The sequence below is a fragment of the Cherax quadricarinatus genome, chromosome 2 (assembly GCF_038502225.1).
Source record: "Cherax quadricarinatus isolate ZL_2023a chromosome 2, ASM3850222v1, whole genome shotgun sequence".
NCBI lineage: Eukaryota > Metazoa > Arthropoda > Malacostraca > Decapoda > Parastacidae > Cherax > Cherax quadricarinatus.
In genome coordinates this window covers 77,319,246-77,337,558 of record NC_091293.1, presented here as the reverse complement: position 1 = coordinate 77,337,558, position 18,313 = coordinate 77,319,246, and the positions used below count along the sequence as shown (strand labels likewise).

The following is an 18,313-nucleotide window of genomic DNA, read 5'->3' as shown; positions in this document are numbered from 1 at the left end:
CTGACCTTTGATGAGCGTAAACGAGGGTGGAGGGAGGGAGGCAGCTGTCCATCTGTCAAGAGCCAGGAGGAGGAGGAGGAGGAGGAGGAGGAGGAGGAGGAGAAGGAGAAGGAGAAGGAAGAGAAGGAGGAGAAGGAGAAGGAGGAGGAGGAGGAGGAGGAGGAGGAGGAGGAGGAGGAGGAGAAGATGACGACGAACAAACATTTGTCTGTCTGTCTATTTGTCTGTCTGCCAAACTCCCTGTCTATCCATCTAGCTCTGTCTCAGAGAGAGCCACAAGACTGTGTCATCATCACATTTACTCACATCTTCAAGCAGAGTATAGCACTTTGTCTGGATTTTTTGGGTTATCCTAGGTAATTTACACTATGTATAGTTGTATTTATGTGTACCTGTGAGACAGAGATAGACAGAGAGAGAGAAAGAGAGACAGATTGAAAGAGATAGAATGAGGGAGAAAGATAATTAGATAGAATGGAGGGGGAAGCAGCATCCGACCCCATTGTTTTGACAGGCGGTAGGGGGAGTGACTAATGAGACAATATGTCATTTTGACAGCTGCTGACTCCTGACTCAAAACAATTATAAGCCACACACTTGTACACAAGACAAGCTTGCTGAAGGGTGATAATAGGAGTTTTATGAAAGTATCTAGTGACTATATATGTGTATATATATTATAGAAACCAGAAGCAAGAAGGGAAGGCAGGAATGAAGGAAGGACTAGATGAAAGGAAGGAAAAAAGTAATGAAGGACAGATGAAGGAATGTAGGAAGAGAGGTGGAATGCCCTCCAGGTAGCCTCCAGGTAGGAAAGGAATGAAGGAAATTAGGAAGGAATGATGACACACGACCATTTACCTAGGATAACTACATAACACAACTGCCTGCTAATACTTTGAAGAAAGCTGCTCAGACGAGGTGTTTTGTCTTTGCACATAAAAAAAAAATTCAACAAAAATGCACACACACTGATTTTATGTGTGAGAGTGTAAAACACCATTGTGTATGACACCATGTTTTATGTGTGAGAGTGTAAAACACCATTGTGTATGACACCATGTTTTATGTGTGAGAGTGTAAAACACCATTGTGTATGACACCATGTTTTATGTGTGAGAGTGTAAAACACCACTGTGTATGACACCATGTTTTATGTGTGAGAGTGTAAAACACCACTGTGTATGACACCATGTTTTATATGTGAGGAGTGTAAAACACCACTGTGTATGACACCATGTTTTATGTGTGAGAGTGTAAAACACCACTGTGTATGACACCATGTTTTATGTGTGAGAGTGTAAAACACCACTGTGTATGACACCATGTTTTATGTGTGAGAGTGTAAAACACCACTGTGTATGACACCATGTTTTATGTGTGAGAGTGTAAAACACCACTGTGTATGACACCATGTTTTATGTGTGAGAGTGTAAAACACCACTGTGTATGACACCATGTTTTATGTGTGAGAGTGTAAAACACCACTGTGTATGACACCATGTTTTATGTGTGAGAGTGTAAAACACCACTGTGTATGACACCATGTTTTATGTGTGAGAGTGTAAAACACCACTGTGTATGACACCATGTTTCACAGAGTTCCACAAGGTGCAGAACTTCTAGGAGTATGTTCAGTGACTGTATATTGGTATATATATTATAGAACAATAGTAATAAACAATTTTTTGTATTGTTTGTTTTTGTAAACAAGTTTTGTAAACAATATATTGATAATTATGTTTGTGTGCTTATTGTGTTGTATACAACGAGTGTATATATGTACATTGCACCTTACTTTGGTCTCACAGGCCACATAAGTTATGTGAAAAAATAAAATAGTGAAAAAAGCAACAAACCTTCAAATACAAGTAAACTAAAGTTTACCGGGTGAGCGGCAGTCGCCGCTGTTGCCATACGCGGCTCATTTTCTGCAAACTTCATGCCTCTATATCTCGGTAAGTACTGATGGGAAAAATTTTTTGGGGGGACTAAAACAATCAGAAAAATAATCTTAACATTTTCATAAGAAAAAATAATTTTTTTTTTTTCGAATATTTTGCGACACCAGGAGACACTTCAGGATTGGGCCTTTCGACAGTCAAAGGGTTAAAAATATTGCTCATGCTGTATTAGTAATATTGTTCCTAGATAAAGTCTTCCTGGAAAGCTTTCTACAATTATGGACTTTGCTATGTGAGGTATAAGCTGTTAATCTTTGTAATACTAATACATATATCATGTGAGAAAAATATATATTGCAGTAATATATTAACTGTATGACACAGAGTTAACTTACTACCAAAGCCAAATGTTGTTTGTTTTGATGTCTGTACACCACCCAATCCACCACCAAGAGAAAATCCAGTGGATGATGAAACAGTTGGTGCTCCACCTAATGAAAACCCAGATGTTGATGGTGTACTGCCCAATCCTCCCAGAGAAAATCCCGTGCTAGCAGAGGTAGCTGGAGCAAGGGTTGCACCACCAAGCGTAAAACCCGTAGATGAACCCAGAGCTGGTGTGGTGCTCAGGCCAAACCCACTGGAACTTGTGGCTGCTTCAGAAACAAAACCATCAGAAAATTAGCTTATTAGCTGAAACATGAACTAACAATTAGTAAACAACTGTTACCAGTCTGCTCCTTTTAATCACATGCCCCAATCATTATTTTTTTTTTTTTTTGCCAAACAAGACACTTATGCCAAAGATCAAAAGAGAGACTCATTGAGCCCATAAAATAAAAAAGCTACAATTTGCCAGAACATCTAATGTTTCACTAAACTAGGCAATAATTGTCCTAACACTTATAAATATGAGCATCTCTTATGTTGTAAACTCCATTTTTTTTTTTAATTCTATGGCTTTTTCCTACTGAGGTAAGGTGACCTAACAAGAAAGAAAACACTTTCACTGTCACTCATTCAATCACTGTCTTGCCAGAAGGGTGCTGACATCACAGCTCAGATGACCCTCCAAATTGCAATATCTTCAACCCTTCTTCAGAGTGCAGGCACTGTACTTCTCACCTCCAAGACTGAAGTCTGGTGAACCAGCTTCTTTGAATCCCTTCATGTCATCTTGCTCATACTCCAACAGCATGTCAAATTATAAAAACCACTTAGTCTCCACTCCTGTTTAACCCTTTGACTGTTTCCGACGTATAAATACGTCTTATGAGCCAATGTTTCTGACGTATTTATACGCACAAATTCTAGCGGTTTCAAATCAAGCGGGAAAGGCCTGGTAGGCCTACATGAGAGAGAATGGGTCTCAGTGGTCGGTGTGCACCCTGTGAAAAAAATCTGGGACCCAGCGGTGCATTGTGGGAACGCCATGTTGTTAGTCCATTTTCACCATGCCTCTCGGTAAGAAGTTCCTCACTCCTCGGCGGATTGGAGGTCTTTTGTTCCCAAGTGATAGCTCTAACAGTGATGAAAATGTCAGTGACAGTGAATTCCAGGGTTTTGAAGTGAGTGTTACCGGAAAAAGTGCCCAGGATAACGTAATTAGTGATGAAAACCCAGATGACCCACAACCTTCCACCTCTGGTGCTGGGCCGGCTTGTTCACGTTCACGTTCGCCTGTACCAGGACGAAAGAGGAAACTATTTGGTCGTGTACAACACCCAGACGTTAGCAGTGATAGTGATTTCAAGGTCATTGAAAGCAGTTCTAGTGACAGTGAGAGTGAATATTCCCCAGTGAAGCGGCAGTATGTACGACATAGCATGTGGTCTGGTAGTGTTTCATATGTTGTTCCAAGGGGAAGGAGAAACTCTGGGAGCACATCCCGTGGCCCTACACCACGACCTGATAGTGAAGATGACGATATTGTAACGATGGGTATGAATGATGTGAGTGATGGTGCAGGCAGTGGTGGTGATAGTGAGGGTGGCACAGCCCATGTGGCACCATCAGCGGGCCACGCTACTACCCACGCTGCTGACTCTGAACAACAACCAGCCTCACCCTACCCCACACTCCCACAACCTGCACCACCACAACCTGCACCACCACAACCTGCACAACCACAACCTGCACAACCACAACCTGCACAACCACAACCACAGTACAATATCCAGACCCCACCAGCAGACCGCATCTGGGATTGGCAGGACGGTGACGAGTTTGTTCCCAGTCCCCATGACTTTGATAAAACACAAAGTGGAATAAAGCCATCTTGTCCACTTGGGAACAATGCCAGTGAACTGGACTGCTTTGAGTTATTCTTCGATGAATCCCTGATGGACATCATTGTCAGGGAAACAAACACATACTGTGATTACACCATGGCAAATACAATTCTCTCACCAAAATCACGGCTACACAAGTGTAAGGAGACAACTGTGGCAGAGATGTACCTGTTTTTTGCCACAATAATGCTTATGCCACATGTGTATAAGCACACTGTCACCACATACTGGGCAACAGAATGCCTGATTTCAACTCCATGTTTTAGTGACATTATAGGTGTCAATCGTTTCCTGATACTGTTACGTATGTTACACTTTTCAGACAAAACCAGGCCTGACAGAAGCGACAGGTTATATAAGATCAGAAATGTGTTTATGCACCTGAAACAAAAGTGCTGCATGTATTTTTATCCCTTCAGGAAGCTTGTTATTGATGAGTCCTTGATTTTATTCAAAGGAAGACTCTCATTCAAGCAATATATACCAAGCAAGAGGAAACGCTTTGGTATAAAGCTTTTTGTACTGTGTGATTGCAGAAGTGGTCTAGTTTTGGATATCATTGTGTACACTGGCAGTAATACTTTGAGAGATACCATGAAGTTATTGGGTATCTCTGGTGATGTGGTTCGAACAATGATGGAACCATATCTTGGTAAGGGGCATATGTTATTTACTGATAACTGGTACACAAGCCCCATACTCAGTGATTTCTTGCGAGTGAACTTGACAGACGTGTGTGGCACAGTGCGTCGTAATCGTAAACATATGCCAAGGTTCGACGCTGGCATTCGCAGAGGTGAGGTGCAAGCCTTTGCTGCCAATGACATCATGGCATTTCGGTGGCATGACAAACGTGATGTCACATTGTTGGCATCAGTTCACAGAAACGAAATGGTACCCAGTAGCAGGGACAACAGAGAGACCAATGAACCCATTCTAAAGCCTGCAGCTGTCATGGACTATAACCTCAATATGCGCTTAGTGGACAAATGTGACATGCAGATTGGGTTTGCAGACTGTGTACGCAAGAGTTATAAGTGGTATATAAAACTTTTTTTCCATCTTGTTGATATCTCTATGCTAAATGCTTATAACATATACAAGTTGAAGACCAACAAAACACCAAAATATGGTGAATTTTGCCTGTCAGTAATCAGACAAATAATTGCAAAGTACCAAGGAGCAACTCCTGCAATAGACCAGCGCCCACAGACATCATCTCGTATGAGGCCTGGTGATCACTACCCCATACAACTGCCTCCTACTACTGCCAAGAAAAATGCTCAGAAGAGGTGTTACGTATGTATGCATACCACAAAACGCCCACAAACACGCAGAGACACTCGTTTTATGTGTGAGGAGTGTGAAGTGCCCCTCTGCATATACCCATGTTTCAAAGAATTCCACAAGCTGCAGCAGTTCTAGGAACGTGTTTAGTGACTGTACATATGTATATATATTATGGAACAATAGTAATAAATATTGTTTTGTATTGTTTGTTTGTGTAAACAAAGTGTATACGTACACAAACTAATAGTGATAAAGTTTGTTCTGTTATTGTGTTGTAAACAATGAGTGTATATTTGAAGAATGCACCTTACATTGGTCTCACAGGCCACATAAGTTACCTCGAACAGAAAAATATTGAAAAATGCAAGAAACCTTTGAATTAGAGTAAATAAAAGAATACCGGGTGGGCGGCAGTCGCCGCTGTTGCCGTACGCACGTCACTTTCTGCAAACTTTGCGGCTCTATATCACGGTAAGTACTGATGGCAAAAATTTTTTTTTAGGCTTAAAACTCACAAAAATATTCCCAACATTTTCATAAGAAAAAATAATTTTGTTTTTTTTTCGAATATTTGGCGACACAGAACGACAGTTTCAGAGAGGGGCCTGAAACAATCAAAGGGTTAATATGCCCATACAAACCTGTTGGGTTTCGAAGCCCATAGCTCTTAATACCTCCTTTACCATTCCCTCCAACTTTTCCAAGGATGACCCCTAACCATTCTTCCCTCCACTCCAGATTTATACTCTCTCCTAGCTAACCTATTTTTCTCCATTCTCTCTAAAAGTCCAAACCACTTCAACAAACCCTCCTTAACCCTCTGATTAATATGTTTATTAACTCCACACCTCCTCACTTCCAAACTCCTATTTCTCTGCAAAATATTCATACTACACATTGCCCTCAAACACAACATTTCTCTGCCTCCAGCCTCTTCCTCGCTGCAACATTCAAAACCCTTGCTTTGCACCCATTCAACACTCTTGGTACCACTATATTCTGATACATTTCCCTTTTTGTGTCCATGGATAACATTCTTTGTCCCACAAATTCCTCAATGGACCAGCCACCTTTTCACCTTCATCAATTCTATCATTCACCTCCTCTCTCACAGAACCATCTGATAAGTCCTTTCCCAAATATCTGAACACATTTACTTTCTCCATATTCCCTCCCTCCAATCCAATATCCAATCTCTTATCTATATTTTTTTTGTCTTCTCATCACATTGCTCTTTTCTAAGTTTACTTCTAGTTTCCTTCTTTTACATACCCCACCAAATTCATTTATAAGTCTTGGCAACTTCTCCAAATCTCCGAAACGAACCATGTCATCAACAAAATGAAACTGTGACAACTCCCACTCTACCAGATTCATTATCCTCAGATCCCACAACTCTTGCTAACACCCTAGATTTCACTTCTTTCACAACCCCATCTTCCTCTCTCCTATACGTATACCTTAACCTGTGCCTCACTATCTCCATAAATGCTCTTTACTACTTCATCAAACCTACCACCCATTCCATACATTTGCAACATTGACACATGGCTTCCCTTCCACCCACACTATCATATGCCTTTTCCAAAAATATTTCTTACCTTTATTTAAGTACTGTTCGTATATATTTTGGTAGAATTACCGACAATATGTAAAGTAAAAGGACACAAGTGCAACTAATGTGACATTTTATTGTGGCAACGTTTCGCTCTCCAGGAGCTTTGTCAAGCCGGCATGGAAAATTGCACCAAAATTGCAAAATAACAAAAAAGTTCACAAGATGCACAACAAAAGCTCAAGAGATGTTTACAGCACACGAGTTAGTGGCTATACTGAGACCCACACTGTCGACTCATTGTCTGGCGAGCCACTCTGTCCCATTTGCATTGTCTATCAACAACCAAGAATATGTACGAAAGCCAAGATATTTTTCTCAAATTCCTCATTTGAAAACCAATTTGTTCAACAAGTAAAGCATTCGACAACCGAGGTACTATACCAAAAAAAAAAGGAAAAAAAAAAACAAAACATGGTCACTGCTTACAAAAAGAAGATAAATGCTAATCTTTAAATATTTAATGCTGTGGCTTTTCTTAAATTTTTGTAACCAACTGCTGAATATTCACAGTTACCTTCAATATTCAGTTTGTCATTATAGATTTTTGCTTGTTTCATAATCAGCATTCCCTTAAGCAGTATATGCTTACTCTGACACTGACCAATCCACTCCATCAATACATCATTTTTCCCCCTATGCAATGTTTTTTCTATTTTTCATTAACTTCTGTTCATTACTTTCAGCATAGAACTTTAATAATTTGTCCTGTTTCTTTAGGTGGTAGACAGTGGTTGTTCCAACGCCAAACTCCTCAGTCAGATGCTTCACACTTACACCACTGTCAATTTTTTCCAACAATTTGACTTTCTGTGACATAGATAAACATAATTACTTCCTCTTTTTCTTTTCACTATTACCCATAGGCTTTGTCTATATTTTCAACAATGTTTTCACACCAAAGAGGCACAAAATACGCAATAATCAGAGAGTAATTGCTGTTGATAACAAACTGGGTCTAGTACAAATATAAAACTTGTGTATCTTGACTCAACATCTTGTGCTGAATGATCCATTTGAGACTCATTATGTCAACACTTGAAAATCATTTGGATTTTGGATTCTTTCTGATTTTGGAATTTTGGACAAAGGATTCTGTACTGTACATAAGTGTTTTATTTATCAAGTAAAGAGAATATTTTAACATTCTACTTACAGCACACAGCCTTTGTAACTGAGGAGAGAGATTTTGGGAGATGTTAAGTGAATGTATAGGAGCCTTTGAACCAAGTGAGAGAGTAATTGTGGTAGGGGACCTGAATGCTAAAGTAGGAGAAACTTTTAGAGAGGGTGTGGTAGGTAAGTTTGGGTTGCCAGGTGTAAATGATAATGGGAGCCCTTTGATTGAACTTTGTATAGAAAGGGGTTTAGTTATAGGTAATACATATTTTAAGAAAAAGAGGATAAATAAGTATACAAGATATGATGTAGGGCAAAATGAGAGTAGTTTATTGGATTATGTATTGGTAGATAAAAGACTGTTGAGTAGACTTCAGGATGTACATGTTTATAGAGGGGCCACAGATATACCAGATCACTTTCTAGTTGTAGCTACACTGAGAGTAAAAGGTAGATGGGATACAAGGAGAATAGAAGCATCAGGGAAGAGAGAAGTGAAGGTTTATAAGCTAAAAGAGGAGGCAGTTAGGGTAAGATATAAACAGCTATTGGAGGATAGATGGGCTAATGAGAGCATAGGCAATGGGGTCGAAGAGGTATGGGGTAGTGATGAATGGTTTGAAAAACCGACAAGTTGAAGATTGAGACACTTATGCAACGTATGGGAATCTTTATTCAGGAAACGTTTCGCCACACAGTGGCTTCATCAGTCTGATACAAAGTAGAAAGGCGTAAGGAGAGGAGGAGAATGAGGTAATCAGTCCCTCAGCCTGGAGTCGATGTGTTCAGTCCATCAATCTTGTAGAATGTACAGCATAGGGCCGTAGACGTGGCTTATATACTGTAGTGAGGTGAGGCGAAGCAGGAGGTGAGGTCCTAGTGGTACCATCCACCAGTCGAAGTAGGTCTTTGTCCAAAGGTTGGACAAGTGTTGAAGAATTCTTTGTAACAACTGTCTGACACTGCAGCATTATGGAATCTTGTTACAAAGAATTCTTCAACACTTGTCCAACCTTTGGACGAAGACCTACTTCGACTAGTGGATGGTACCACTAGGACCTCACCTCCTCCTGCTTCGCCTCACCTCACTACAGTATATAAGCCACGTCTACGGCCCTATGCTGTACATTCTACAAGACTGATGGACTGAACACACCGACTCCAGGCTGAGGGACTGATTACCTCAAACTCCTCCTCTCCTTACACCTTTCTACTTTGTATTGGACTGATGAAGCCACTGTGTGGCAAAACGTTTCCTGAATAAAGATTCCCATATGTTGCATAAGTGTCTCAATCTTCAACTTGTCGGTTTTTTCAAACCATTCATCACAACTGTCTGACACTGCAGCATTATGGAATCTTGTTACAAAGAATTCTTCAACACTTGTCCAACCTTTGGACGAAGACCTACTTCGACTAGTGGATGGTACCACTAGGACCTCACCTCCTCCTGCTTCGCCTCACCTCACTACAGTATATAAGCCACATCTACGGCCCTATGCTGTACATTCTACAAGATTGATGGACTGAACACATCAACTCCAGGCTGAGGGACTGATTACCTCAAACTCCTCCTCTCCTTACGCCTTTCTACTTTGTATCGGACTGATGAAGCCACTGTGTGGCGAAACGTTTCCTGAATAAAGATTCCCATATGTTGCATAAGTGTCTCAATCTTCAGGTATGGGGTAGGTTTAAAAATGTAGTGTTAGAGTGTTCAGCAGAAGTTTGTGGTTACAGGAAGGTGGGTGCGGGAGGGAAGAGGAGCGATTGGTGGAATGATGATGTAAAGAGAGTAGTAAGGGAGAAAAAGTTAGCATATGAGAAGTTTTTACAAAGTAGAAGTGATGCAAGGAGGGAAGAGTATATGGAGAAAAAGAGAGAGGTTAAGAGAGTGGTGAAGCAATGTAAAAAGAGAGCAAATGAGAGAGTGGGTGAGATGTTATCAACAAATTTTGTTGAAAATAAGAAAAAGTTTTGGAGTGAGATTAACAAGTTAAGAAAGCCTAGAGAACAAATGGATTTGTCAGTTAAAAATAGGAGAGGAGAGTTATTAAATGGAGAGTTAGAGGTATTGGGAAGATGGAGGGAATATTTTGAGGAATTGTTAAATGTTGATGAAAATAGGGAAGCTGTGATTTCGTGTATAGGGCAAGGAGGAATAACATCTTGTAGGAGTGAGGAAGAGCCAGTTGTGAGTGTGGGGGAAGTTCGTGAGGCAGTAGGTAAAATGAAAGGGGGTAAGGCAGCCAGGATTGATGGAATAAAGATAGAAATGTTAAAAGCAGGTGGGGATATAGTTTTGGAGTGGTTGGTGCAATTATTTAATAAATGTATGGAAGAGGGTAAGGTACCTAGGGACTGGCAGAGAGCATGAATAGTTCCTTTGTATAAAGGCAAAGGGGATAAAAGAGAGTGCAAAAATTATAGGGGGATAAGTCTGTTGAGTATACCTGGTAAAGTGTATGGTTGAGTTATTATTGAAAGAATTAAGAGTAAGACGGAGAATAGGATAGCAGATGAACAAGGAGGCTTTAGGAAAGGTAGGGGGTGTGTGGACCAGGTGTTTACAGTGAAAAATATAAGTGAACAGTATTTAGATAAGGCTAAAGAGGTCTTTGTGGCATTTATGGATTTGGAAAAGGCGTATGACAGGGTGGATAAGGGGGCAATGTGGCAGAAGTTGCAGGTGTATGGTGTAGGAGGTAGGTTACTGAAAGCAGTGAAGAGTTTTTACGAGGATAGTGAGGCTCAAGTTAGAGTATGTAGGAAAGAGGGAAATTATTTCCCAGTAAAAGTAGGCCTTAGACAAGGATGTGTGATGTCACCGTGGTTGTTTAATATATTTATAGATGGGGTTATAAGAGAAGTAAATGCGAGGGTCTTGGCAAGAGGCGTGGAGTTAAAAGATAAAGAATCACACACAAAGTGGGAGTTGTCACAGTTGCTCTTTGCTGATGATACTGTGCTCTTGGGAGATTCTGAAGAGAAGTTGCAGAGATTGGTGGATGAATTTGGTAGGGTGTGCAAAAGAAGAAAATTAAAGGTGAATACAGGAAAGAGTAAGGTTATGAGGATAACAAAAAGATTAGGTGATGAAAGATTGGATATCAGATTGGAGGGAGAGAGTATGGAGGAGGTGAATGTATTCAGATATTTGGGAGTGGACGTGTCAGCGGATGGGTCTATGAAAGATGAGGTGAATCATAGAATTGATGAGGGGAAAAGGGTGAGTGGTGCACTTAGGAGTCTGTGGAGACAAAGAACTTTGTCCTTGGAGGCAAAGAGGGGAATGTATGAGAGTATAGTTTTACCAACGCTCTTATATGGGTGTGAAGCATGGGTGATGAATGTTGCAGCGAGGAGAAGGCTGGAGGCAGTGGAGATGTCATGTCTGAGGGCAATGTGTGGTGTGAATATAATGCAGAGAATTCGTAGTTTGGAAGTTAGGAGGAGGTGCGGGATTACCAAAACTGTTGTCCAGAGGGCTGAGGAAGGGTTGCTGAGGTGGTTTGGACATGTAGAGAGAATGGAGTGAAACAGAATGACTTCAAGAGTGTTATCAGTCTGTAGTGGAAGGAAGGTGAGGTAGGGGTCGGCCTAGGAAAGGTTGGAGGGAGGGGGTAAAGGAGGTTTTGTGTGCGAGGGGCTTGGACTTCCAGCAGGCATGCGTGAGCGTGTTTGATAGGAGTGAATGGAGACAAATGGTTTTTAATACTTGACGTGCTGTTGGAGTGTGAGCAAAGTAACATTTATGAAGGGGTTCAGGGAAACCGGCAGGCCGGACTTGAGTCCTGGAGATGGGAAGTACAGTGCCTGCACTCTGAAGGAGGGGTGTTAATGTTGCAGTTTAAAAACTGTAGTGTAAAGCACCCTTCTGGCAAGACAGTGATGGAGTGAATGATGGTGAAAGTTTTTCTTTTTCGGGCCACCCTGCCTTGGTGGGAATCGGCCAGTGTGATAATAAAAATAATAATAATTACCACTTCTAATACACCACACATGAAAGCTGACCACTTCTTCTACAGCCACCAAGTTATATCTCCACTAGGAAGCTCTCCCCATACTTCTGAGGACAATGTAAACTAAGAGGTAACTGACACAGGTTTACCCCCCTTCCACTTAATGTGGTTTGATTTTATGCAATTTCAATTTTACACCATCACCCTATTTTGAAATAATTCTCTAGGTTTGCCAACATGCTGAGGTAGCTGGTAATCAGCACAACTACTGAAAATTATAAAAAAAAGTATGATTAATTTATTACAGAAAACAGACCACCACAAGCACATGTCTTCTCCTGAAGTTTCAAATTGGTAATTAAAACTACATACATCAGTGGTCTAGACTTTGAAGACACTTACCTGGCTGAATACCAGTAGTGCTAGTTGTAGTGCCAAAGTTGCCAAAGCTGAATCCTGCAGCTGGAGTTGTTGTACTTGTAGGTATCGAAAAGAAACTTTTAGTAACAGGAGATGCTGCTGATGTCTGTGGTTGTCCAAAGCTAAAACCACTACTTTGAGTGCTTGTCCCTGAAGAACAAGACAAATACAAATTCCATTATTGTACAGTATACAATATTAAAAAATATTAATACAAAAGTACTGATAAGTGTCAAAACATGTTTGACTCCAAAAAGAATTAGGAAATATGCCAAAAACTGGAGATACTCTAACATAAACAATTAAAGTAATAACTGCAAGTAAAATAGTTATCAGTGGTATATAAAGTTTTGTATAAAACAATATTACAATATTTCCAACAGATTTAATCAATGACTTTCTCTAAACTAAATACAAAACTTTCTTAGGGTTTGATAATTAAATAGCAGATTTTGCATAAGCATTTTATTTAAATTTACTCAAATTAAAAATCTGACAGCAGAATGGAATACTGTACTAAGCATGATATTATGAGATAATCAAGATCCAAGAAGTTTGAAAGACAACTGAACACAAATTCTATTTTAAATATTTACCTGTAATAGGCTGAGCACCAAAAGTAAACCCACTACTGCCCACCCCAGTTGACTTGACTCCAAAGTTTGCCATAATGCTTGGCCACGTGAAGATTCTGTAAATCAAAATAAGGAGAAAAATATAAAGTACATAATTGGATAGATATAAACAGTGAAGCCCAACATGGAACCCATGCATGAAATAAAATATAGTAAAATCTCTCATTAACAGATTTTGGTAATTTCAGACAAAAAACTGCCTGGACAAATGTAGGACGTATCGGACAAAATGAACAAAAGCCTATAATTCCAGATTTTGTCCATCGCGATAGTGTTCGGTTGTCTTCTGAAGTACGTATCTGACTAAGTCCAATGACTTCAATGTTCATCCAATATGGGCCAGAGCAGCTATGTCCAGGACCAGTCTGTTTTCACCATTCTGTGAGCTATAAGCTACCTCACACCAGTTTGTTTGTGCTCACTCATGCATACACTCGTCATTCAATCTCTAATTTTCCCAGGTTTTGGTGTTTTGTATGACTTTAGTAACATATTAAGTACAGTACATTGCAATTTAGAATGGCTTCTGTGTGGTTCATTTACTTTAAAAAATAAACCTAGCATCTCAGTGGCTCATGTATGTGAGGAGTGTGGTGTTAAGAAACTGCCCAATTTCTCCTTTGTCAGATGAGCTCTAAAGCTCCTCTGACTCAGAATAAAAGTTATTTTGAGTCACCACTACTGATCATGGCAGTTTACACCTCGTCTCTCCACCACAAAAAAAACTAATAAAATTATTGAAAATTATGTACAGTACTCAAAAATTACTATACAATACAGTACTGTACTCTAGTACTACAGTACACAAATAACCCGCACATAAAAGAGAGAAGCTTACGACGACGTTTCGGTCCGACTTGGACCATTGACAAAGTCACACTAACCAGAAGTGGAGCAGGATGGCTATATATAGGCAGGAAGAGGTGGTGGTAGTAGTAGTAGTACAAGAATGGTATATAATACCGACAAGATGAAATTAAGACACATGCGCAACACCCGGGCATCCCTATCGAAGACGTTTCGTCTCTGTAGATGCCTTCCTCTCCCACTACATTGTAAAATGCTCCAAACTTCAGAACACCCGTGACTTAACCTGACTCCTCATTATTATTTTTTTTTTCTTCTTCTTCTTCTCCCTCTTCCCCTTTCCTCTTTCCTTTTCTCCTCTGGGTTGTCTTTCTCTCTTCTGTCTCGTGTTTCTGTTCCTTCTTCATTTATTTCACCACTTCCCCTTTCACGCACCTCTGTGCGCTTGCTCTCCCTCAGTGGGCACCTAGCTCTCTTGCAGTGCTCCCCTTCCTTTGCATTTGACTGGCTCGTCCTCCTTATTTCCCACTTCTACCACTACTACTACCTCTTCTACTACAGTGGACCCCCGCATACCGTTGGCATAACATAACGTTAAATCCGCATAGCAATACATTTTATCACTAAAATTTTGCCTCGCATAGCGCTAAAAAACTCGCTCAATGCTATTCGTCTGAGACACGTCTATGTGAGGCCTGAGCCAGCCTCACATGTTCCGCTGGTGGCAATGTTTACAAGCCAGCCTCCGCGGTAACATCCAAGCATACAATCGGAGCATTTCGTATTATTACAGTGTTTTTGGTGATTTTATCTGCAAAATAAGTGACCATGGGCCCCAAAAAAGCTTCTAGTGCCAACCCTGTGGTAAAAAGGGTGAGAAATATTATCGAAATACTGTGGTACCATGGTCAACTGCTGATGCTGCTGCTGCTGTAGCACTGTCAGCTGCTGCTGCTGCTGTAGCACCGTCAGCTGCTGCTGCTGCTGTACCACCGTCAGCTGCTGCTGCTGCTGCAGTACCGTCTGCTGCTGCTGTAGCACAGTCTGCTGCTGCTGTAGCACTGTAAGCTGCTGCTGTAGCACTGTAAGCTGCTGCTGTAGCACTGTCAGCTGCTGCTGCACTGTCAGCTGCTGCTGCTGCTGTAGCACTGTCAGCTGCTGCTGCTGTAGCACTGTCAGCTGCTGCTGCTGCTGTACCACCGTCAGCTGCTGCTGTAGTACCATCTGCTGCTGCTGTAGCACCATCTGCTGCTGCTGTAGCACTGTCAGCTGCTGCTGCTGCTGCTGCTGCTGCTGCTGTAGCACTGTTGTTGGTGTGGCTTATTGAGAATACCAAGAAACAATTAACCCCAGAGGGTTAGCCACCCAGGATAACCCAAAAAAGTCAGTGTCATCGAAGACTGTCTAACTTATTTCCATTGGGGTCCTTAATCTTGTCTCCCAGGATGCAACCCACACCAGTCGACTAACACCCAGGACAACAGGGAAAAATGCCTGGAACTAGTGTTCATATTGGTGAATTTAAAGCCAGCAAAGGTTGGTTTGAGAGATTTAAGAATCGTAGTGGCATACACAGTGTGATAAGGCCTGTTCCGGAAGAAAATGCCAAACAGGACCTACAGTACTCAGGAGGAAAAGGCACTCCCAGGACACAGTGTCTCATCAGTCATTGCTGCATCTTCAATAAAGGTAAGTGTCATTTATTCTTCATTTAGTAGAGTAGTACATGCACAATATATATTGTGCATGTACTACTCTACTATTGTGCATGTATCCTTCTCTTTGTGTGTAGGAAAATGTATATTTCATGTGGTAAAATTTTTTTTTTCATACTTTTGGGTGTCTTGCACGGATTAATTTGATTTCCATTATTTCTTATGGGGAAAATTCATTCGCATAACGATAATTTCGCATAACAATGAGCTCTCAGGAACGGATTAATATCGTTATGCGGGAGTCCACTGTACTACTACTACTACAACTACTGATGAAATTAAGACACATGTGCGGTGTCTGGTTGTCTTTGTTGTGGACGTTTCGCCATCCAGTGGATGGCTGGATGGCGAAACGTCTACGATAGGGATGCCCGGGTGTTGCGCATGTGTCTTAATTTCATCTTGTCGGTATTATATACCATTCTTGTACTACTACTACTACTACTACCACCACCTCTTCCTGCCTATATATAGCCATCCTGCTCCACTTCTGGTTAGTGTGACTTTGTCAATGGTCCAAGTCGGACCGAAACGTCGTCGTAAGCTTCTCTCTTTTATGTGCGGTTTATTTGTGTATCGTTCCAGTCACGGTATTGTGCCTTTTTTGTTATTTCTAGTACTACAGGTTACAATACCCACATTCTTAGTGTTTGGTTGTCTTCTGAACAGACAGACCTGATCATATAACCAAGTCTGTCTGTTCAGTAGATAACCAGATAATCATGAAAAATTAATTTAATAATTCAAAAGTTTTGGACAACTGGGAATATTGTACACCCTGTTTCCCCTATTAGTCTGTTAATTAGAGGGCTCACCGTACAGTTACGGTATGCTATTTTCACCACAATAAAAGTTTAAGGGGTTCCATTCCCGGATCCAAGCAGAGAGCCAAACATCCCTGATGCACACCAGATCAGCCAGTGTATAGGCATAACTGCTTACACATTTAAAGATGGGATAGCGATATTTGAGCATTTCAAAGGAACCCTTCAATGAAAGAATAGGTAAAGAACTGGGGAAGAAAACCAGTTACAAAGAAAACATATGATGCTAAATTTGCTTGCAATTTTTTAGTACAAAAGTCACTTGACACTAGCTGAAGAGCTATCTGTACATGTAACCCTCAATATATTACATACAATATACCAAGTGTTAGAATCTAGCTCAACCAGACTCAAGTTAAGACAAGTACTGCATACTGGCTAAGGCAACATAAAAGATAAGAATAATACTGTGGAACACAACGTTTATTTCAGTACGGGGATGAAGAGGTTCCATGCTCTGGGTACCTCCAATGGAACTCAACATGAAAATCCAAGGAGCATTTTTGCAAGGCACTGGCCTGGCACTTCTGCTTTTTCTTATCCTGATAGCAGACATATGTAGATAAAAACAGCCACACAGTTTTGAATCATCATTTGCAGATGACATTAAAGCAAGCATGAAAATCACCTCAGTTGAAAACACTGAAAAATTGCAGGAAGATATAAGTAGGTTTTCCAGTGGGCAGTGGAGAACAACATGATGTTCAATGGTGATAATTCTCAGCTGTATAGATATGGAAAGAATAGAGCTCAGAAGGGACACTGTATTCAGAGCCCAAGAGAACCATCAAATAGAATGAAGGGAACACGTGAAAGACCTGGGAGTACATAATTACGTTAGCTGACCTTTCTTTCAAAGAACACAATAAGGCAAATGTTACAACAGCCAAAAAAGATGATGGGGACGGATAATGAAAACTTCCAAAAGATAGGAAATACAGTGTGTAGTGCCAATGGTGACACTTTTTAAATCGCTTGTGCTCTCTCATTTAGAAAGTTCACTGTTTATGGCCTTGTCCAGGGAAGGAGATATATCGGAGCTGGAACAGATAGAGAGATCATTTATGGCCCACATGGAGCCAATAAATCATTTAAATTATTCACTTGAGTGGAGGAGTAAGAGCTACATGATAATATAAACCTGGAAAGTACTTGAAGGTCTGGTCCCAAATTTGCACACTGCCACAACAACATAGCAGAGTGAGAGATATGGAGGATGTGCAAAATAAACCCAGTGAAAAGCAGAGGAGCTGTGGGCACAATAAGAGAACACTGTCTCAACATCTGTGAGCCCAAATTATTCATCATCTCACCAGAAGATATCAAAAATACTGCTGGGTAAGTGTAGAAGTCTTCAAGAGGAAACTGGACAATATCATCAGGTGCCAGACTAATCAGGCTGTTATGGTTATGTTGGCCAGCAGGCTGCCAGTAGCAACAGCCTGGTTCACCAGACAAGCACCAGACGAGTTCCAAGGCCTGGCTCTGGGACTAGAAAAACTCTCAGAACTCATCAAAGGTAAGGCAAGTCTGGTTAGTCAGACTCGAGTCCGTAAAATGGGAAGTACAGTGCCTGCATTCTGCAGGAGGGGGTGATGATGTAGCAGTTTGGAAGGCCATCTGAACTGTGATGTCAGCACACTTCTAGCAAGACAGCAATTGAGTAAATGCCAGTGAATGTGTGACCCACTGATCAGATAAGATCGACTGGTCCGAACCCTCGACTGGTCC

General features: G+C 40.9%; 1 protein-coding gene across 8 annotated transcripts in view; it reads right to left on the bottom strand.

The window, feature by feature from the left end:
• Positions 1 to 18,313, bottom strand: part of LOC128698885 (nucleoporin p58/p45) — a 154,516-nt gene that overhangs the window by 124,536 nt on the left and 11,667 nt on the right. For 6 of the 8 annotated variants that reach the window (XR_011392474.1, XR_011392477.1, XM_070089052.1 and 3 more), the window contains exons 2-4: positions 13,198 to 13,292; positions 12,584 to 12,751; positions 2,300 to 2,560 (exon numbers count right to left, since the gene is read on the bottom strand). Coding sequence is in view for 6 of the 8 variants with exons in the window: in XM_070089016.1 (XP_069945117.1) it covers positions 2,300 to 2,560; positions 12,584 to 12,751; positions 13,198 to 13,292 (524 nt within the window). In the remaining 2 variants the exon portion in view is untranslated. The remainder of the gene's footprint in view (positions 1 to 2,299; positions 2,561 to 12,583; positions 12,752 to 13,197; positions 13,293 to 18,313) is intronic. The other 2 variants (XM_070089028.1, XM_053791328.2) reach the window with 2 other exon arrangements.